Source organism: Pristiophorus japonicus, chromosome 26 (genome assembly GCF_044704955.1).
Source record: "Pristiophorus japonicus isolate sPriJap1 chromosome 26, sPriJap1.hap1, whole genome shotgun sequence".
Classification (NCBI taxonomy): domain Eukaryota; kingdom Metazoa; phylum Chordata; class Chondrichthyes; family Pristiophoridae; genus Pristiophorus; species Pristiophorus japonicus.
In genome coordinates, this window is record NC_092002.1 from 7458863 (window position 1) to 7481349 (window position 22487).

The window sequence follows — 22487 nt, forward strand, 5'->3', positions numbered from 1 at the left end:
TACTGTACGAATATATGAAATTCCAGTTATGTTGTGAAGCGGAGTGTATTGATGTAGTGGCTGATGAACAATAGAGAGAAAAAAACCAACCAGAACAAGTAAATGGGTCATTGATATTAGTATTCAGAACACAACCTCACAGGATGTGCTGTACTACAGGCCATGCTTGTACATCTCTCTATTCTAGAGCAAGGCCTGGTGTGTGAATTAATCATTTGCTGCTGAAAGATTGGGCTGCCCTTCAATAATGGAGGGCTGCATCACTCGTGGTCCTTTCTCCCAGTCCCAAGGGATAAGATGCGTTGTACTGTCTCAAACCGAGTCACTAACTCTCGGGATCTGCAAGATAGCCCCATGATGTAGCAGCAGATCATTTCAAAGACAAGACAGCTTCTCTGAAGTTATCTTTCAGTTGAGCGGTTACTTTTCGGAGGTGCTCTCCATCACAGAGCAACATACGGATAAAGGATCTCTCTCCCAAAAAAGTGTTAATCCACCATTTCTCTGACGAAGCTGCTGAGAATTTCAAACATTTACCTCTAATCTCTTTCAGCCTCCCCCCCCGGCAGCGATGTCTGCGCTCCTCAAATTCTGCCCTCTTGAGCATCCCTGATTTTAAAATCGCCCAACCATTGGTGGCCGTGCCTTCAGCTGTCTGGGCCCCAAGCTCTGGAACTCCCTCCCTAAACCTCTCTTTCCTCCTTCAAGATGCTCCTTAAAACCTACCTCTTTGACCAAGCTTTTGGTCACCTGCCCTAATTTCTTCTAATGTGGCTCAGTGTCAAATGTATTTGTTTTGTTTTAGAACAGTCCTGTGAAGCACCTTGGGATGTTTTACTATGTTAAAGGCTATATAAATACAAATTGTTTTTGTTGATTTCATATTTAGTGCATTTAAGTCGGAGGGGATTCCCCCATGTTAGAGCCAACAGCAGTTATGAATGTTAGATATGTACCATATGGGAGATATATACATTGCATGTAACTGCTTTCCACAAGAAGCGGTGTCAAATATTGTTCGTGGCTCCTTCATCATCAACGAACAGTCACCTTGACCTTAGTGATTGGTGACTTTTGTAGGAAGAATGTACCTATTCAACAACTTGCATTTATATAGCACCGTGTCCCAAGGCACTTTACGGGAGCGTTATCAAACAAAAGTGGGCACTAAACTACACAAAGGGATCATCGCTGGGTCACAATCCTGGAACTCCCTCCCTAACAGCGCTGTGGGAGCACCTTCATCACACGGGACTGCAGCAGTTCAAGGCGGCGGCTCACCACCACCTTCTCAAGGGCGACTGAGGATGGGCGATAAATGCCGGCCTTGCCAGCGATGCCCACATCATGGAACACTTAAAAAAAAAAAAAAAATTACAGCAGAAGCTTGGCCAGAGGTAGGTTTTAAGGAGTGCCAATGGTGGAGCGATGAAAATCAGGGATGCGCAAGAGAAACGCACTGCTCTCGGGGGGGGGAATTGTAGGGCTGGAGGAGGCTACAGAGATAGGGAAGGGTCGAAGGCTATGGACTAAGGGTTGAACTAAAGGAGGAGAATTATAAAAATGGAGGCATTGCTCAACCGGGAGCCAATGTAGATCAGCGAGCACAGGGGGTGAACGGGACTTGATGCGAGTCAAGATACAGACGACAGAAACATGAACAGATGGTCATTTTATTAATAATTAAAAACTACAATTAGAACCATTGAAAACCAACCTCTAAGGCGGAACACAGTACATCTCCCCCAACGCCCAACTATCAAGAACATCGTGCCAATCCAAAACTTGGTTATTTTTACATTCTAGCACATCTACCTGGAAGTTGCAGGTATTATCTGTTGACATCTGGTTTCTACATTAGCCTACAAAAAAATCCACGCACAGACATCTTCCAACCTTCAAAATGTAGTTCGGGGTCTGGAATATTAGTTCCTTCATTGAAATACCTGTGAAACTCATCCCTTTTTGGCGTGGAAGCAAGTCATCCTCGTTTCGAGGGACTGCCTATGGTGATGACATTTTTATTAATGTTTAATCACTAAAGTTTGGCAACCTGATATAGGGGCAAATGTTATACTTACTGGAAGACAGTAATTTCACATCCTGCACACATAACATGGTTAACAATGCATGCGAGATCTCAGTTCATTAATTTTGGAAATCAAAAACACATTGAACACAACAGAACAATTCTCACAATCCGGTTTGGCTCCGGTTGTGTTAAAGCAACTCTGCAAATACAGGGACAAGCTGAATTTGCATATAAAAATATTGCAGAAAATGCTGAGAATACATCGGTGAAAGACACATTAAGATGTCTAAATCAGGATGCACTTCCAGCACATTTTGTGTCCATTTACTAGAAGTTGAATTGGAAGTCAAACAGATAAACTGGAAGCTACAACGTGAAAAAAGGAGATGATTGCAGTTAAACATTGCTGTGCAGACTTAGTGGCTCGTGACCACATCCTTTAGTTTACAGAAGGGATTAAAAATAAAAGTAGTCCTCGCTCAGTTCTTCAAACTGAACTCAACTTTATTCTACAAAGTTTAAAAGCTAAGAAGATTCTCAACCGAGGCACCTACTTGTTAGTTGCTTTCTTCATCTTGCTCGGGAGTCTGATGGCTACAAGCTTGGACACTCGTTTCCAGGATTGAAAACTTTAGTTTACTTCACTTGAGAGCACTGTCGCTGAATGGCTGTTTATCTACTGGCAACTAAATCAATCAATCTGTACATGAAACATCAGGCTCCTGGGCCAATCAGATGCCACTTCCTATTGGGTGAGTTCCAACAATATTAAACTGCCTTTCCTGCATCACCTGATAGGACTTGAAGCAATACTCTCCGCGTCACAACATAACTTGAAGCAACAGCCACTGTAGGAGTGCCTGGGAGGTGGTGACAATATACATGCCATGAAAGTACACTCGGCACTAATACATTTGAAATTTATTAACATAACTTCTAAAGCTAAAATTAAGCTCTTCCTGATGTGATCTTTAGACTTGCTCAGTTGTCCTCTCCATTAACCCTTAAGAGTGCCAGCAACTCCAGAGAAAGTTTAATCTCCCTGGGATGATCAGTCTTTTCATAAGAATGATACAGCACAGGAGGCCAGGAGGCCAGGAGGCCTATCGTGTCTGAGCCAGCTCTTTGGTAGTGCTTTCGAATTAGTCCCGCTACCCTGTAGCCCTGCAATTATTTCCCTTTCAAGTTTTTTTTTATTCGTTCCGGGATGTGGGCCTCGCTCAATTAGCTCTGATGGATGGGCCACGTTGCCCGCATGCCTGATGATGCCTGAAGAACAGGGGAGTTATCCCCGGTGTCATGGCCAATATTTATCCCTCAATCAATCAACGTAGCAGAAACAGATTATCTGGTCGTTATCACATTGCTGTTTGTGGGAGCTTGCTGTGCGCAAATTGGCTCCCGCGTTTCAAACATTTCCCACCTTACAATAGTGACTACACTTCAAAAGTACTTCATTGGCTGTAAAGCGCTTTGAGACGTCTGGTGGTTGTGAAAGGCGTTATATAAATGCAAGTTGTTCTTTTTTTCTTTTTCCCATTGTAAAACACCTCGCGATGTTTTGCTACATTCGGGGTATTGGAGAAGTGCGTGCGGTTATTACACACTCTCTTCTGACCTTCCACCCCTGCGCACGTCTAATTTCAAACTTGTTCTGCTTCTTTTCCACTTCTGCCAATCTGCTCTCACCATCAATTTGGGAAAGGAGATGACTTTACAAAAAAAAAATTGCCATTTGTTTGGCTGAGAAGCTGCTCAAACGCCAAGTTTACAACTTATCACTTGACAAAGACAACGGCGGGGCCTAGTCACAGTTGTAACCATGAAAGTGATTATTCGTGCTAAAAACAGGAAATGCTGCAAGGGAGTGCACTCTAAGACAGCCTCACCAGCCCCATCAATGCACGGTTGTAAAGAATGTGGGATACTTGGCCTTATAGAGTACAAAAGCAGAGGTTATGCTAAAACTTTTATAAATCAGTTAGGCCTCAGCTGGAGTATGGTGTCTAATTCTGGCTACTAGACTTTAGGAAGGATGTCAAGACTTTGAAGAGGGTGTAGAGGAGATTTACTAGAATGATACCAGAGATGAAGGACTTCAGTTATGTGACAGGATAAAGAAGCTGGAATTGTTCTCCTTAGAGTAGAGCAGGTTAAGAGGATTCAAAATCATGAGGAGTATTTGTCATGTATGTAGACCATGTATACTAACTGTGTAGTCACATAACGTGTGCCACCAGAGGGCACTGCGGTGGGAGACCTGAGGGTCACCTGCATAGATGTTCAGGGCCCAGTATAAAAGGCTGCCAACCACGCTTGTGCCTCACTCTGGAGTTACAATAAATGGGACTAAGGTCACAACAGTCTAGTACAATACTAGACCTCGTGGAGTCATTCATAAGAGTATTAAAGACATAAAAGGGTTGATAATATAAATAAGCAGAAACTGTTTCTGGGAGGGTCGGTAACCAGGGCACTAGCTGAGAGTCGGGGCACGGGCTCGACGGGCCAAATAGCCTTCTTCCATGTTGTAACCTTTCTATGACACAGATTTAGGATAATCGGCAAAAGAACCAGAGGAGAGGAGGACTTTTTTAATATAACGCAACAAGTTATGATCTGGAATGCACTGCCGGAAAGAGTGGTGGAAGCTGATTCAACAGGGAATGACATAAGTGCTTGAATAGAAATGAATGGCAGGGTTGTGCAGAAAGGAGTAGAAGGAGTGGGACTAATTGGATAGCTATTTCAAAGAGCCGGCATAGGCTCGATGGGCCAAATGGCCGCCTTCTGTGCTGTATCCTTCGAAGGGTAAACATAACCTTTGACATATTTCCCTCTCCAAATCACACACCATTTCCTGGTCAAAGTGACTCAGCAGGCAGCCTATTCTCAACTTGGTCTATATAAAACACTAGCTAGGCCACAGCTAGAGTCCTGCGTGCAGTTCTGGTCACCACATTACAGGAAAGATGTGAATGCACTAGAGAGGGTACAAAGGGGATTTACAAGAATGTTGCCAGGACTGGAGAATTTTAGCTCTGAGGAAGGATTGTAAAGGCTGGGTTTGATTTCTTTGGAAAAGAGGAGGCTATGGGGAGATTTAATTGAGGTGTATAAAATTATGAGGGGCCTAGATACAGTGGATAGGTAAAACCCATTTACCCTAACAGAGAGGTCAATAACCAGGGGACATAGATTTAAAGTAATTGGTAGGATTAGAGTTGAGGAGAACTTTTTCACCCAGAGGGTGGTGGGGGTCTGGAACTCACGGCCTGAAAGGGTGGTCGAGACAGAAATCCTCACCACATTTAAAAAGTACTTGGATGTGCACTTGAAGTGCCGTAACCTACAGGGCTATGGACCAAGAGCTGGAAAGTGGGATTAGGTTGGGTGGCTCTTTTTCGACCGGCATGGACACGATGGGCGGAATGGCCTCTTTCTGAGCCGTAAATGTCTAAGATTCTATAACACACCTCCAATTCTGTTACATGGAGTGACTATCTTACCTCCCTCACTCCCTCATCATACATTATTTAAATCTATGCTGAGGGGTTAAATATACTCAACACCTCAGCTGCAAAAGATAACAAGTGATAAAATAAATTCTCCTTTTTGCCTCAATATAGACTTGCATCCCTGCTCAGAATCTATTTTTTAATGCGTTGGTTTTGCTCAGGGTGGAGGGAATCTGCCCGTTGGAGACAAGAAAGAAACACAGTTTGAGAGACGACCTCTTCGAAAATAGCAGCTGTTCACGTGACCAATTCTAATGTAAATAGAGCAACAGGTGCTGCAATAGATAAGGCCTGAAGCTTCCCGGCAAGCTTAAAATGAATTAAAAATACATTCAACAGCCTGGGAGCAGAGCGTTTTGTGTTGGGCAAAGACTGTACTGTTGGGAAAAAAAGACCGACTTTAACAAAAAAAAACACAAACGGAAACAATTGCTCCGCTCTTTAGTCACACGGGATATACGGCACAGAAACAGGCCATTCGGCCCAACCAGTCCATGTCGGCGTTTATGCTCCACTCGAGCCTCCTCCTGTCTTTCCTCATCTATCTGTGTCAGCTGTGGCTCAGTGGGCAGCACACTTGCCTGAGTCAGAAGGTTGTGGGTTCGAGTCCCACTCCAGAAACTTGAGCACATAAATCCAGGCTGACGCTCCCAGTGCAGTGCTGAGGGAGCGCCGCACTGTCGGAGAGGCAGTGCTGAGGGAGCGCCGCACTGTCGGAGGTGCCGTCTTTCGGATGAGACGTTAAACCGAGGCCCCGTCTGCTCTCTCGGGTGGACGTAAAAGATCCCACGGCCACTATTTTGAAGAAGAGCAGGGGAGTTATCCCCGGTGTCCTGGGCAATATTTATTCCTCAATCAAAAATAGATTATCTAGTCATTATCACATTGCTATTTGTGGGAGCTTGCTGTACGCAAGTCGGCTGCCGTGTTTCTCACATTACAACAGTGACTACACTTCAAAAGTATTTCATTGGCTGTATAGAGCTTTGAGACGTCCAGTGATCATGAAAGGCGCTGTATAAATGCAAGTCTTTCTTTTTTTTTTTAGCTCTATTAGCATAACCCTCTATTACCTTCTTCCTCATATGCCTGTGTAGCCTCCCCTTAAATGCATCGATACTATCCGCTTCAACCACATCCTGTGGCAGCGAGTTCCACATTCTCACCACTCTCCGGATAAAGACGTTTCTTCTGAATTCCCTATTGGATTTCTTGCTGACAATCTTATATTGATGGCCTCTAGTTATGCTCTTCCCCACAAGTGGAAACATTCTCTTTATATCCACGCTATCAAAATCTTTCATAATTTTAAAGACCTCTACTAGGTCACCCCTCAGCTTTCTTTTTTCAAGAGAAAAGAGACCCAGACCTTTCCTGATAATGTATACCCTCGCATTTCTGGTATCATCCTTGTAAATCTATAGCCACACAGCAACAGGTACAAAGGATCTACTTGCTTGACAAGCACCTCAGAGTCCGGGATCACCTTACCACACTGATGGGGCGACGCACAGCCACACCACGATCCTTGAGCAGCACAATAATAAAACAGACTCGCATTCAGCCATCAGTTGATGCAGAGAATTGAACCTGCAGCCCGTGAGTCGGGATACAATGGTCGAAGTGCACCATAGGTTTACCAGAATGATACCCGGACTTCAAGGGTTAAATCACGAGGAGAGATTACACAACTTATTCCCTGGAATTTAGAAGGTTAAGGGGTGATCTGATCGAAGCTTGCAAGATATTAACGGGAACAGAGAGAGAGAGATAAATTATTTCCACTGGTTGGGAAGTCTAGGGCGAGGAAATCTAGTCTAAAAATTTAGAGACAGGCCTTTCGAGAATGAAATTAGGAAACATTTCTCCACACAAAAGATGGTAAAAGTTTGGAACCCTCTTCCGCAAACGGCAATTGATGCTAGATCAATTGTTAATTTTAAATCAGAGATTGATAGCTTTATGTTAACCAAAGGTATTAAGGGATGTGTGGCCAAAGGCAGGTAGATGGAATTAGGTCGCAGATCAGCCATGATCTCATTGAATGGCTCGAGGGGCTGAATGGCCTCCTCCTGTTCCTATGAGGGTACTATCTACGATCAGACCAGTAAGGCGAAAGAGAGGAAAATGTCAAACCTTTCTAAATAGGTTTACAGCAGTGAAGAAGTTACATATTAGTTAGTTAGGGTCACATGGATATAATACACTTTGTAGCTTGTCAGTTCACATGTGGAGGAAGTGTTTCCATCTGATCGATGGCTCTGTGTATGTGTATTGTAAACTTGCCAAGTATCCAGTTATACCTGTTTCAGGATGAAGCCAGGTGATAAGAGGCACACAATGCCAGCAATCACACTGCTCTCCACTCAGTATCCATGTATAACAACAACTTGTATTTATATAGCGCCTTTAACATAATGAAACGTCCCAAGGCGCTTCACAGGAGTATTATAAGACAAGATTTCAAAATTGGGGGAAAAGCGGGAATATGGTGTTGAGATAGAGGATCAGCCATGATCATATTGAATGGCGGTGCAGACTCGAAGGGCTGAATAGCCTACTACTGCTCCTATTTTCTATGTTTCTAAGAAAATTGACACTGAGCCATATAAGTAGAAATTAGCGCAGATGACCAAAAGTTGGTGAAAGAGGTAAGTTTTAAGGAGCGTCTTAAAAGAGGAAAGAGAGGCAGAGAGGTTTAGGCAGGGAGTTCCAGAGCTTGGGGCCCAGGCAACAGAAGGCACAGCCACCGATGGTTGAGCGATTATAATCAGGGATGCTCAGGAAGGCAGAATTAGAGGAGTGCAGACATCTCGGGGGATTGTGGGGCTGGAGGAGATTACAGAGCTAGGGAGGGGCGAGGCCATGGAGGGATTTGAAAACAATGACGAGAATTTTGAAATCGAGGCGTACAAACTTACATACGTAACTTTGCTCATTTACGCAGAGTAAAGAACGTGTGAAATGGAACGCAGTCAGTAAAATCTCCGAGCAAGTTTCGCTTGCGTCTTCATGTTCTCTCTGGTTTGGTGTTGGTCATCAATATGGGCACCACTCCTGTTCCCAGTTACTAGCTAGTTGCCTTTCTGACTTCAGCTTTGTTCCTCGTCGGTCTCCTCAGGGGATCTTTGCTGGTCTGGTCTTAGTTTCTTCTGCGGATTCAGGTATCAGCTTCTCTAATCTTTCTCAGTTTCTTTATATTTGATTTGAGAGATAGAGTGCTGTAGAACACTGTGGCGTCAGCTTGATGAACCACAATGATCTCTTCCAGTTCTGTACAGTCCAATAGCTGCTTTTGTTCGTGGGATGTTGGCAACAGCTGTCCAGGTTGCTCTTGTTGCTATCTGTGGTCACCGAGAAAGTGGTGGTACACCTTCTTCTTGAACTACTGCTGCTGCCCTTGTGGTGATTTTTCTCCCAGGATATCGGTCGTGATTGTTTGTGCAGCGGAAGGGAAGGGCCCTGTGCTCGTGCCAACGTTACGCGGAGAACGCTGAAAAATCTGCGCACGTATCGCCCCAGTCTCTCCCCCGAGAAGACATCATCATAGTTAGCCCCCCGGAATCGAGGAAGACTTGCTTCCACTCTGAAGATGAGGCCTTAGGTGGCTGAACAGTCCAATACAAGAGCCACAGTCCCTGTCACAGGTGGGACAGATAGTCGTTGAGGGAAGGGGTGGGTGGGACTGGTTTGCCGCACGCTCCTTCCGCTGCCTGTGCTTGGTTTCTGCATGCTCTCGGCGACGGGACTCGAGGTGCTCAGCGCCCTCCCGGATGCACTTCCTCCACTTAGGGCGGTCTTTGGCCAGGGACTCCTAGGTGTCGGTGGAGATGTTGCACTTTATCAGGGAGGTTTTGAGGGTGTCCTTGTAACGTTTCCTCTGCCCACCTTTGGCCCGTTTGCCGTGAAGGAGTTCCGAGTAGAGCGCTTGCTTTGGGAGTCTCGTGTCTGGCATGCGAACAATGTGGCCTGCCCAGCGGAGCTGGTCGAGTGTGGTCAGTGCTTCAATGCTGGGGATGTTGGCCTGGTTGAGGACGCTAATGGTGGTGCGTCTGTACTCCCAGGGAATTTGTAAGATCTTGCGGAGACATCGTTGGTGGTATTTCTCCAGCAACTTGAGGTGTCTGCTGTACATGGTCCATGTCTCTGAGCCATACAGGAGGACAAGTATTACTACAGCCCTGTAGACCATGAGCTTAGTGGCCCTAACCCTAACCCCCGAGAAGCGGGGGGGAAGGTAACCCCAATTTCGTGGCGGGGGCGGGGCTTCCTGCCCCCAAATGGGGCGATACCGAATTTCGCTCCGTTAATATCTACGCAGTCAGCAGAGGTAAAAGGACTCTTCTAACACAACCACATGAAGCAAGAGTCTCTCTCTCTCTCTCCGCCCAGTGTTGCATTCAGCAAATCTACAGAAATTGATCCCTCTTGCAGATGCTACAGGATGCAAAGAGCTGTAGATTTTGGCACGGGGCTGAGATGATTAAAGGATGTTTGCCTAAACAGCGAAGATATGCAAAGCAGCAGATTTGTGCTGCTGAGTAAATACATTCGATTGAAGTGCAACCGGTCCTCTCCTAGAATTGACTATAGTATGTGCTGTGTGCCTATCCTAAGATATTTGTTATGTTGTAGGGAGATGTACACTATTCATACCCAGTCAGAGGGTTGTAAATCTGTGGAATTCGCTGCCTCAGAGAGCTGTGGAAGCTGGAACATTGAATAAATTTAAGACAGAAATAGACAGTTTCTTAAACGATAAGGGAATAAGGGGTTATGGAGAGCGGGCAGAGAAGTGGACCTGAATCCATGATCAGGTTAGCCGTGATCTTATTGAATGGCGGAGCAGGCTCGAGGGGCTGTATGGCCGACTGCTACTCCAATTGCTTATGTTCTTATACAGCTTTATTAACCTACGGTGCTGTTCTAGCACATGCCAACCCTTTATACAACCGGGTGACCTCTCCTGGTTTCCAGTGTCTGTTTCTCTGGTAGGTTGGGTCTGTAACTTGTGTCAGTCACACTTCTGTTGGTGTCCTGTGTATCTGAAACAACTCTGCATTGACGCCGAATCGGTTGTATGACCTCGGTCAGTGGTCTGAATGTGGACCACACTAAAGGTAAAAGTTGTGAGGCCACTCCAGAAGGTAGCCTTGCATCCCTTGGGTTTCATGCTGTCTGAGAGCTGGTGCTTCTCAATCCGCTCTGGCATTAAAATTATTCCAGAGATGGGTACGTTGGCGTTCTGGTTCTGCCAACCGAGAGGTTGTGAGTTCAAATCCCACTACAACACATTTCTGTTCCAATCGGTTGATTTCATTTTTCACTGGGGAATCAATGCTGTGAGCCAGTTTTCTACAACTTCTCCACAAAATGCATAGACTGTTGAACAACTGTCTAGCTATAGCAACCAGTAAGTGGCAGACAGGGTTGCTTTTGTCTTGTCAAATATTGCTGACACTTCCTATTCAATGCAGCAGGCTCCCAACCTGAGAGTTCTTTTATGTAATGTATTTGCTTCATGGGTTCTTTGCTTAAGAATTCATAGCAACACATTGCTATTAAGGACGAGTTGGTTTATTAGCAAAAGGTTTAACAATCACACGACACATTACCAGTTCATCCACCGGGCTCACAACCACCTGCCTCATCGTGGATCTCCGGAACCCAATTGGCTGGGGTTTTATTGAGTCTTGTCAACATCACGCGACTGGCTAAGCCACTCACAACTCAACAGCTCTGCAACTATTTTGTATCAACAGCTCTACAAACCTATGAGAATACTCACAGGTGCATACATTATATTTTCCTTTATTAATGTTACGCAATGAATGGTAGGAACAGAGATCCAACTTGGAAGATAGATTTCTGCATCATCAAGGATAACCTTTCAGTCTGAATCACTTTCCAGCAGTATTGCTGCAGGAAAGCACAAATGGATATGAGAACCTGGATTAATCTATAATGTGTAGGTTCATAGATGCCAGGATAAGATTACCATTTAGCAATAAAACAAACAAACCAGATCAGAGATCATACCCAGCAGACATTCGAGAAACACTCATTTTCTTTTGAATTTATATTGGTACAACAGAGGCAGGGCATATGCACACAGCACATACATTGGTATGCTGGAAGATTATCGACTCCCCAGTGATGGCACATTCAGAATACGCAGAACTGAGGCATTTCTTCGAAACGTTCATTTCTTTGAACGGCCAAAGTCCTGGGCGCACTGCCAACAAATACCAGCCCAATTCCCACCGCCTTTTGGGCTCCTTTGGCCATTTAGATTTTAAAAGGAACCTTTTGGCACCAGAGCAATGCTGGATTTTGGTGAACCACAAAATCCCCTTGCATCCTGCATTGCCACTGGGCAAGTGATGGAAACTGCAAAAGAAACAAAAAAAAGGAAGGAGAGAAGGAAAAAGGAAAAGAAAAAAGGAAAAGGAAGGAAGGAAAAAAGGAAAAAGGAAGGAAGGGAAAGAAAGAAGTGTGGTCACTGTTGTAATGTGGGAAACAGGGCAGCCAATTTGCGCACAGCAAGCTCCCACAAACAGCAATATGATAATGACCAGATCATCCATTTTTGGTTATGTTGATAGAGGGATAAATATTGACCCAGGACACCGGGGATAACTCCCCTGCTCTTCTTCAAAATAGTGCCGCGGGATCGCAGACTTGAGTGAGAAGGCCAAGAGGAGATTTAATAGAGATTTAAATGATGAATAGTTTTGATAGGGTGGATAGAGAAAGCCATTTCCTCTGATTGGGTAATGAGTGATGAGGATCATCAATGTAAAATCATCAGAGAGATCGGTTAGGAGAAATCTCTTCATGTAAAAGGTTAGCGGAGCACAGAATGCATAGCCTCAGGTAGCGGGTGGAAAGGGAGCAGCGATCGGGTCCTTTAGTGAGGTGTCGATGGAACACTCCTCCCGGTTCCACATTCGGTAAGTTCGTTACCTCCTTGGTTGGCACATGGTCAGAGAATGAATGGGGGAAAAAACAATATTTAGAACTAGAAGTATTCCACAGTAAGACAAGTTACAGCACAACCCAAATTCATCATCATAGGCAGGACCTCGGAATCGAGGAAGACTTGCTTCCACTCTCAAAATGAGTCCTTAGGTGACCGAACAGTCCAATTCGAGAATTACAGTCTCTGTCACAGGTGGGACAGTCATTGAGGGAAACATAAGAACATAAGAAATAGGAGCAGGAGTCGGCCATACGGCCCCTCGAGCCTGCTCCGCCATTCAACACGATCATGGCTGATCTGATCATGGACTCAGCTCCACTTCCCTGCCCGCTCCCCATAACCCCTTATTCCCTTATCATTTAAGAAACTGTCTATTTCTATCTTAAATTTATTCAATATCCCAGCTTCCACAGCTCTCTGAGGCAACGAATTCCACAGATTCACAACCCTCAGAGAAGAAATTTCTCCTCATCTCAGTTCTAAATGGGCAGCCCCTTATTCTAAGATCATGCCCTCTAGTTCTAGTCTCCCCTACCAGTGGAAACATCCTCTCTGCATCCACCTTGTCAAGCCCCTTCATAATGTTATACGTTTCGATAAGATCACCTCTCATTCTTCTGAACTCCAATGAGTAGAGGCCCAACCTACTCAACATTTACTCATAAGTCAACCCCCTCATCCCTGGAATCAACCTAGTGAATTTTCTCTGAACTGCCTCCAAAGCAAGCATATCCTTTCGTAAATATGGAAACCAAAACTGACAACAGTATTCCAGGTGTGGCCTCACCAATACCCTATACAGCTGCAACAAGACTTCCCTGCTTTTAAATTCCATTCCCTTTGCAATAAAGGCCAAGATTCCATTGGCCTTCCTGGTCACTTGCTGTACCTGCATACTATCCTTTTATGTTTCATGCACAAGTACCCCAGGTCCCGCTGTACTGCAGCATTTTGCAATCTTTCTCCATTTAAATAATAACTTGCTCTTTGATTTTTTCTGCCAAAGTGCATGACCTCACACTTTCCAACATTATACTTCATCTGCCAAATTTTTGCCCACTTACATAGCCTGTCTATGTCCTTTTGCAGCATTTTTATGTCCTCCTCACACATTGCTTTTCCTCCCATCTTTGTATCGTCAGCAAACTTGGCTACATTACACTCAGTCCCTTCTTCCAAGTCGTTAATATAGATTATAAATAGTTGGGGACCCAGCACTGATCCTTGCGGCACCCCACTAGTTACTGATTGCCAACCAGAGAATGAACCATTTATCTCGACTCTCTGTTTTCTGTTTGTTAGCCAATCTTCTATCCATGCTAATATATTACCCCCAACCCCGTGAACTTTTATCTTGTGCAGTAATCTTTTGTGTGGCACCTTGTCAAATGCCTTCTGGAAGTCCAAATACACCACATCCATTGGTTCCCCTTTATCCACCCTGTTCGTTACACCCTCAAAGAATTCCAGCAAATTTGTCAAGCATGACTTCCCTTCATAAATCCATGCTGACTCTGCCTGCCCAAATTTTGCTTTTCCAAATGTCCTGCTACTGCTTCTTTAATAATGGACTCCAACATTTTCCCAACCACAGATGTTAGGCTAACTGGTCTATAATTTCCTATTTTTTGTCTGCCTCCTTTTTTGAATAGGGGCATACATTTGCAGTTTTCCAATCTGCTGGGACCTCCCCAGAATCCCCAGAATGGTTGTGGGACAGGTTTGCTGCACGCTCCTTCCGCTGCCTGCGCTTGTTTCCTGCATGCTCTCGGCGATGAGACTCGAGGTGCTCAGCGCTCTCCTGAATGCACTTCCTCCACTTACCTCTCGCTGCCATATGTGAGTGTAAAGGATTATGTGGGTATTATAATTACAGGTATGAGGAGTTTAACTTGAAGAAAGATCAAAAGGGTAAGAAAATTATAGGGTACTTTCTGTTGAAATTACTACCCTTTAGAGAGAGAGAGAAGGAAATGATTGCCTTGGCATAAGGTGCTTTTAAAGCTCAACTTCATTGTGCTATGAAGAGCTTCCAAGTGTCTCCTTCAGCTATGCTGCTTCAATGTGTCATGTATGTACATTCTGTTTGTAGCCACCAGATGGCGTTGTTGTTGTAGGCCACTGAGTAGCATGCACATAGTGCTGCTCAGGTATAAAAGGCCAGCCATTTTGAGAGTCAGGCACTTTGGGCTTGAATAAAGCAGAGCCAAAGTTGTACTTTGCTTAGTTAAACAGTACTCAGTGTGAACCTTTATTGAATACATAACACAGTGGTCCTGCCCCGTGGAAGGTCCCGAGGAGGATGAGGGAAGCGCATCTCTAATCCGGTCCGAGGGTCACTCTGCAGCCCTCTCACTCCGGGAACTAAGAATACCAATTCTCCAGCCCAGGCAACACTTTTCCAAAGCAGCCTCCAGTCAGTTTGAAGACATGTTCTCTACCGTTTGCAATGGAGCCAATTCCACCATCAAAAGGCCATTCTCTCACTAGTGATATCTGCAGAGAAGCCAAGCATAGAGCAAAACGCCAAGCAAGTTACATGGCAGTAATAAAGTTGACATTGTTTTACAAATGCTTCAATAAAACCCAATTAGATTTATTTTTTCTATAAAAAAGGAGGGGGAAGGGATAACCGAATAATTTCAATTAAAAAGTAACCCCGTCCCCGGACTTACCTTCCCTTTTAACATCGGAACAGGGGGAGGCCATTCAGTCCCTCGAGCCTGCTCCGCCATTCAGTGAGATCATGGCTGATCTGTGACCTAACTCCATATACCAGCCCATATGCCTTAAAACCTTTGTTTAACAAAAAGCTATCAATCTCCGATTTAAAATTCACAATTGATCCGGCATCAATTGTCGTTTACGGAAGAGAGTTCCAAACTTCTACCACCTCTGTGTAGAGGTGTGTTATGTATTTAACCCCTTGTAACCTGTATAACACCTGACCACCAGAGGGCCCACCTGTTGGAGTCCCAAGGGATCCCAGCATCCCTTGGGAGCACGGTATGTAGTCAGGCCACCCATGAGGTACCTGCACTCTGGAGTCTTATTAAAGGAGCTAAGGTCACACTTGCTCATTGTACACAGTACTCAGTTTCATCCTTTATTATGGGTACACTAAGGTATTTCCTAATTTCACTCCTGAAAGGTCTGGCTCTAATGTTTAGACTATGCCCCCTAGTCAGAGAATCCCCAACCAGCGGGAATAGTTTCTCTCTACCTTATCTGCTCCCCGTAATATCCTGAAAACTTTCGTAAGATCACCCCTTAACCTTCTAAATTCCAGGAAACTCAACCCTAATTTGTGTAATCCCTCCTCGTAACTGAACCCTTGAAGTCCGGGTATCATTCTGGTAAACTTACGCTGCACTCCCTCCCAAGCCAATATATCCTTCCGAAGACATGGTTCCCAGAACTGTTCACAGTGCTCCAAGTGTGGTCTAACCAGGGCTTTGTACAGCTGCAGCATAACTTCTACCCCCTTGTACTCAAGTCCTCTAGATATAAAAGCCAGCATTCCATTAGTCATTTTGATTAAATGTTATGAACAAGTACAAAAAGTAAAGAAGTTGGGTTTGTTTTCTTTGGCAAAGAGGTTTCAAGATGATCTAAAGTTCACGATAATGCGCACTGCCTCACTTTCATTGCTTGTACTGACCATCTTTTGTTCCTTCGACAAAGACGAACATTGACAATGTCTGTTGCATAGAATTAGATAGACCATAGAGCTCAGAAACACACCATTTGGCCCAAATGGTTTATGTTCCAAATGAGCCTCCTCCCACCCTACTTCATCTCACCCCATCAACATATCCTTCTATTCCTTTTCCCCTCATGTGTTTATCAAGCTTCCCCTTAAATCATGTTTTACCTGAATTTTTTTAAATGTCTTTTTATCAATTTCGTGTTATGCACATCGATATTCAACAGCGACAGGCATTTTTGAGCAAGGTGCTGTTCCAATCCCAAAACATCTGAACAAGAGCTTCCATGGCATTAGAAAGGTTTCTTTCTGGAAGCACGACATCGTTCTGGTGAAACATGTCAATAGCTCTGAATGTAGGTCAAAGAAAGGCTGATTACAGAGAGATATGTTAATAAGCCATGTTGTCCTGATCAGCTGGTCCTGCACAGACATTGGCAAGAGCACATTGTATGGCCTAAAAGTCGTGGGAATAAAACTCAATTGACATACCAATCTCAGCACAAAACAGGAGGGTTTGTTAGGAAAAGCAAATCTCGTCAAGGAATTGGAGGATATTCTGACACAACTTTGTGTTGCCATGGTTTCCAGCAAGGATAAAAGGCGCTGGCTCACAAAGAAAGACATGCATTTATGTAGCGCCTTTCACCTCAGAACTTCTCGAAGTGCTTTACAGCCAAGTTTTGAAGCGTAGTCACTGCTGTAATGTGGGAAACGCGGCAGCCAATTTGCGCACAGCAAGCTCCCACATCAGCAATGTGATAATGACCAGATCATCTGTTTTAGTGATGTTGGCTGAGGGATAAATATTGACCAGGACACCGGGGAGAACTCATCCTGCTCTTCTTCAAAATAGTTCCGTGGGATCTTTTACATCCACCCGAGAGGGCAGACAGGGCCTCGGTTTAACCTAATGCTTCCTTCTTGGGAGGTAGGGTGGCGATTTTTCAGCTCTAACACTCTCAACGTATCGTTGCACCTTCAGGTACCAATTAACATTATACTGTACGATATTACTAATGAGCGCATCAACAAATCGATAGAAGTAGAAGAATTTCATACAAAAGGGCTTCATTTCAAACCTTTGTTAAAAATAGCAGACAGAAGAATGTCAAACTCATTAATATGACTAGCTAGTCATATCACGCATTGTGATTCCAACCCATGAGGTGGAAATGTGAGCCGCCTGCATGATTTGGGGAATTCAAACAAGTCCCAGTATCTGAGTAAGTAGGGCTATGGAGAAAGAGCAAGGGGGCGTGGGACTAATTGGATCACTCTTTCAAAGTGCCGATCCTCCTGTGGCTGAAAACCAGGAAGTTGTGCTTTTTCTTTTAGATCCAAATAATGGAGGCACAAAAAGACAATGGCCCAAAATTTGCGGTCAGCAGCGATCCAATGGCGATCGCCGCTGACGTCAAAGAAAGCTGTCCACAAAGATATCGCGATCTCTGTGGCGTGAATTTCAGCTCTCTCGACCTTTATTTGAATCTGGCGCCAAATCAAGCGAATGTCCAGCTTCCAGCAACAGTGATATCATCAAGCTGGCTGAGCAGCCAATCACATTGAGAAATTCGGACAGGCAGCAAACCAGGAAGTAAAATGCAGAGGTTCTAATTTACGTTTTATGAATTTTACAGCGAGTGAAATAAAGATTAGGACATAGACATAGGATTAAGGTAGAAACTGAAATATCATAAACAAACTTTAAAAAAAATGTAAAACCTTGTTTGCATTAAATGGAAAAAATTGACATTCCACAAATATAAAATTAGTTTTCCAAGGCCAGAATGGTTGTTCAACAGTCAATATGCTGTTAAAAACCCAGTTACACCTCTTTCCACAAGGCTCAACTTTTTCGGGGGTGTTTAACAGCGATATTCCAGTGTAACAGGGGAAGTTTTCTGAGCTTCAGTGTGATGTGATTTGGATTGATTGCTGGCTATGGGGGGGTGGTAGGGGGGGGGGGGGGCACCACAGTGCAACCTGTGGCAGAGCAGTGAATGACTGATCACTACTTCTAGATTTCATCGTTCATCTGCGCATGCGCATGCACTTAAAATCCTGAAGTTACGGTCAGTTTCAGAGGGATAATGACAGCGACGCTGACTGTTTCACTGTCATTACCCGCTGCAAAATGCGGGCCAAGGATTGTGTGGGGTAGTTACACCCCCTCATCCTGACCAGACATAACTGCTATGAGATCATGACTTTCAAACCACTATAAACCTTAGCGATGGGACACATTGTTGGATTGGCACCCGCACCTGATGTGTACATACATTTTTTAAGAATCTACTTACAATTGGACTCCATTTACTTCTTGTATCACGAGGTACTGACCCATCCTCCATAAACTTGAACTCATCCAAAACTCTGCTACCCACATCCTATCCCGCTCACACGGACTCCCAGCCCCTAGTGCCTCCAATGTAAAATTCACACCCTCATATTTAAATCCATTCCTGACCTCGTCAAGCTCTCCTCCAGTACTATAACTTTTTTTTATTATTCATTCAAGGGATGTGGACATCGCTAGCAAGGGCAACATGTATTGCCCATCCCCAATTTCCCTCGAGACAACTGAGTGCCTCGCTGGGCCATTTCGGAGGGCAGTTAAGAGTCAACCACATTGCTGCGGGTCTGGAGTCACATAGGCCAGACTGGGTAAGGGCAGCAGATTTCCTTCCCGATAGGACATTGGTGAACCTGATGGGTTTTTACGACAATCCGGTAGTTTCATGGTCACCATTACTTTATTCCAGATTTATTTAATTATTTGAATTTAAATTCCGCAGCTGCTGTGGTGAGATTTGAACTCATGTCTCCAGATCATCAGTCCAGGCCTCTGGATTACTAATCTAATAACATAACCACTATGCTACCGTTCCCATCTGCCCACCACCACCCAGAAGTCTACATTCCTCCAACTCTGGCTTGTCATCATTGGCGCCCATGCCTTCGGCCATCTCGGCCTTGTAATTCCCTCCGTCTCTCTCTCTCTATCCTCGTAAGAGCCTCCTTAAAACCCTCATCTCTGACCATGATTTTGGTAACTCTTCCGAATAGTTTGCTCTTTGGCCCAGCATCCATTCGGCATCTGTGAAGCAACTCATTAAAGGCCGATATAAATTCAAGCTTGTCTTATGTAAAACGGCTACTGCATTTGTCGACACAACAGGTGCTGTACTTTAAAAGCAATTTATTGACGAGAAGCGGGTTTAAGAAAATGATGTATCATTGTAGCCCATCAATTATGACTAATAAGTCTTCCAATTTATGAATATTGATGCCATGACCAAAAGCATCAATTTGGAGATTGCACAAAACAATTCAGCTTCTGGTGTGAAATATTTATTCGTACGATGTACAAACACAAGCTGAAACAGCTGTAACTGATACTACACGCAGGGTGTATCATTTCCCCATGACATTTTGGAAATAAGCGCTAAGGCAGTGCAAGGCACACAAACGTTAAGTGTCAGCTGTGGCTCTGTGGGTATCACACTCGAAGGTTGTGGGTTCATGTCACACTCCAGGGACTTGAGCACATAAATCCAGGCTGACACTCCCAGTGCAGTGCTGAGGGAGCGCCGCACTGTCGGAGGTGCCGTCTTTCGGATGAGAAGTTAAACCGAGGCCCCGTCTGCTCTCTCGGGTGGACGTAAAAGATCCCACGGCATTATTTCGAAGAGGAGCGGGGGAGTTCTTGCCGGTGTCCTGGGCCAATATTTATCCCTCAATCAACATCACTAAAAACAGACTCTCTAGTCCTTATCACATTGCTGTGTGTGGGAGCTTGCTGTGCGCAAATTATCTGCCACGCTTCCCACATTACAACAGTGACTACACGTCAAAAAGTACTTCATTGGCCGTAAAGTGCTTTGGGATGTCCAAAATGCAAGTCTTCTTTTTACAAGTCACAGGAACCAGACACCATTTTAGGTTGGAACTTTCACCGCCATGGTAAACCGTAACTTCTCTTCCTCCAGCTGTATAAAGAACATTAAGGAATTACCTGTCATGTACACATTATACAGCACAACAATTAGAGGTGGTTTTCATGGAGAAGAATAGACCCCTGCCTGGGAGTCAGGATTATGAAGTAATGTAGTTGGAGGTTCACAAGGTCACAGGATAGCTATGAATGAGGAAGGCTAGCTGGTCCATGCTCCCTCATCATCCAGACAGAACATACAGTCTCCGCATCACAGCATCCAACAGTTCAAGTGATTCCACAGCTTGTGCCTCAATCGGCCGAACCAGAAATCCACTCCACATTCCGTGCGAACAAGGACTTCCTGATATTGGTCCCAAGTGGATCTCACTTTCAACTCCCATCCCCGCGTTAAAACATCCTCCAGTTTCCATCCCTCCCCTCCGGCACTACCAATTTACAGGCAGGGTTGACTTCCAATTCCAAATGATCATTCTTTATTTATAAGCCTAGAAACAGCTCTTTGACTTTGAAAGGCATCACAATGGAGTCCTTTTCTGTCCTGATCAGGCATTCACTCATGCGCACTTTCCAGTAGGAGGCTGGGACTCCCTGACCGGTGGGGCAGGAAGGGGTCGGGGGGGAGGGGGAAGGGGGAACTGGGACTCTGGGTGATTTTGCCTCTGCCTAACCCAAGACTCTTGAGGCCAATTATACTCGCCCCAGCTAACTCAATTATGAGGGCTTTTTGATAGAGTAGAAACTGTTCCCACTGGCATCAGGGCCAGTAACCAGAGGACACAGACTTAAGGTAACTGGCAAAAAGCGGGTCAGGACAATGAGGAGAATTAATTTATGCAGCAAGTTGTTATAATCTGGAACGCGCTGCCTGAAAGGGTAGTGAAAGCAGATTCAATGGTAGCTTTCAAAAGGGAATTGGATAAATGCTTGACGGAGGAAAAACTTGCATGGCTGTGGGGACAGGGCAGTGGGACTAATTGGAGAGCTCTTTCACAGAGCCAGCACAGGCACGATGGGCCCAATGGCCTCATTCCTTGCTGCAAGATTCTATGAACTCAGCGCAGAACAAGAATGGAAGAGGAGATCTACAAGTCTGGATGGCTTTACCACTAAGCCACAGGGAAGCATAGGAAGTAATTTCTGCACAAAATGTAATGCCTCTTCCTACCTTTTCGCAGAAGACACCTCCTTCCTGGGTGAGGACGGTGACTGAGGTATAGCATTGCTTCTTTTTGGAGGCGTTGCGGTCCCGTTGCTAAGGGCGGGCTTCGAAGGCAATGCATGCATGAAGAGACGAGCTACGAAACAGAAGCAATATTTTGTTTTTTTTTTATAACGGACAGAAACGAGAAATCAGATTGTAATTCAGCAACAAGCATTTCCAGGAATATTCTTTCTTCTTCCCTTGCACCGACAAGTATGTTAGACGGGAAACAAGGAAATGTTGAGCAATGGAAGGATTAGGGGAGGATGGAACTCAGAGATAGCGTCTTAACAACTTGCATTTATACAGTGCCTTTTCTGTAGTAAAATTAACGTTTCCCACATTACAACAGTGACTACACTTCAAAAGTACTTCATTGGCTGTAAAACGCTTTGAGACGTCCGGTGGTCATGAAAGGCGCTATATAAATCTAAGTCTTTCTTTTCCTTTTTAAAACATCCCAAGGCACTTCACAGGAGTGTTATCAAGCACCGAGTCACATAAGGAGGAAGTGATGGGCTCGGGTCCAAAACGCTCAAAGAGGCTGTTGAGGGAGAGACACCGAGGTCAAGTGGTTTTGGGAGGTGGTTCCAAAGGAGTAGGTGGGGGGGGGGGGGGGACTGAACCTCCTCCAGATGCGGAGCGGAGAGACAGGAGAACGAGCAGTAACCCAGAGGCAAAGGAATGGAGCGTGCAGCTGGGGCGGTACAACTCGAGAATCTCACCATGAAGCAATGGGCGAGGGGAGACTGTGGGAGATTGGGAAATGAACTAGAGGATCTAGAATTCGGTACAGTGTGGAGTAGGGGAACCAGTTAGACAAGTGTTGGATATCCTGGAGAGTTGCACGCTGGACATCTTGGGGAGTTAAGGGTTAATAATCAAACTTCCTTGTAGCTTGGAGCAAGAGGTTGCCAAGGTAAACAGGATGGACATGAACATCACGTGGCTGGCTAAGCCACTCCCAACTCAACAGCTCTACAACTATATTAAATAAAACTTTAAAGCCGATGCACTGGAACCGACAAATTAATAGAACTTTTTGAACCTTAAACAGTCAAATTAAAATGTGTTTGCCGGGGGTGAT

General features: G+C 44.8%; 1 protein-coding gene across 1 annotated transcript in view; it reads right to left on the reverse strand.

Annotated features, from left to right (window-relative positions):
* The window catches only part of LOC139239030 (echinoderm microtubule-associated protein-like 1), a 139761-nt gene that overhangs the window by 54031 nt on the left and 63243 nt on the right, over window positions 1–22487 (reverse strand). Inside the window, exon 3 of the mRNA XM_070867533.1 lies at window positions 21365–21494. Within this exon, the coding sequence (XP_070723634.1) occupies window positions 21365–21494 (130 nt within the window). The remainder of the gene's footprint in view (window positions 1–21364; window positions 21495–22487) is intronic.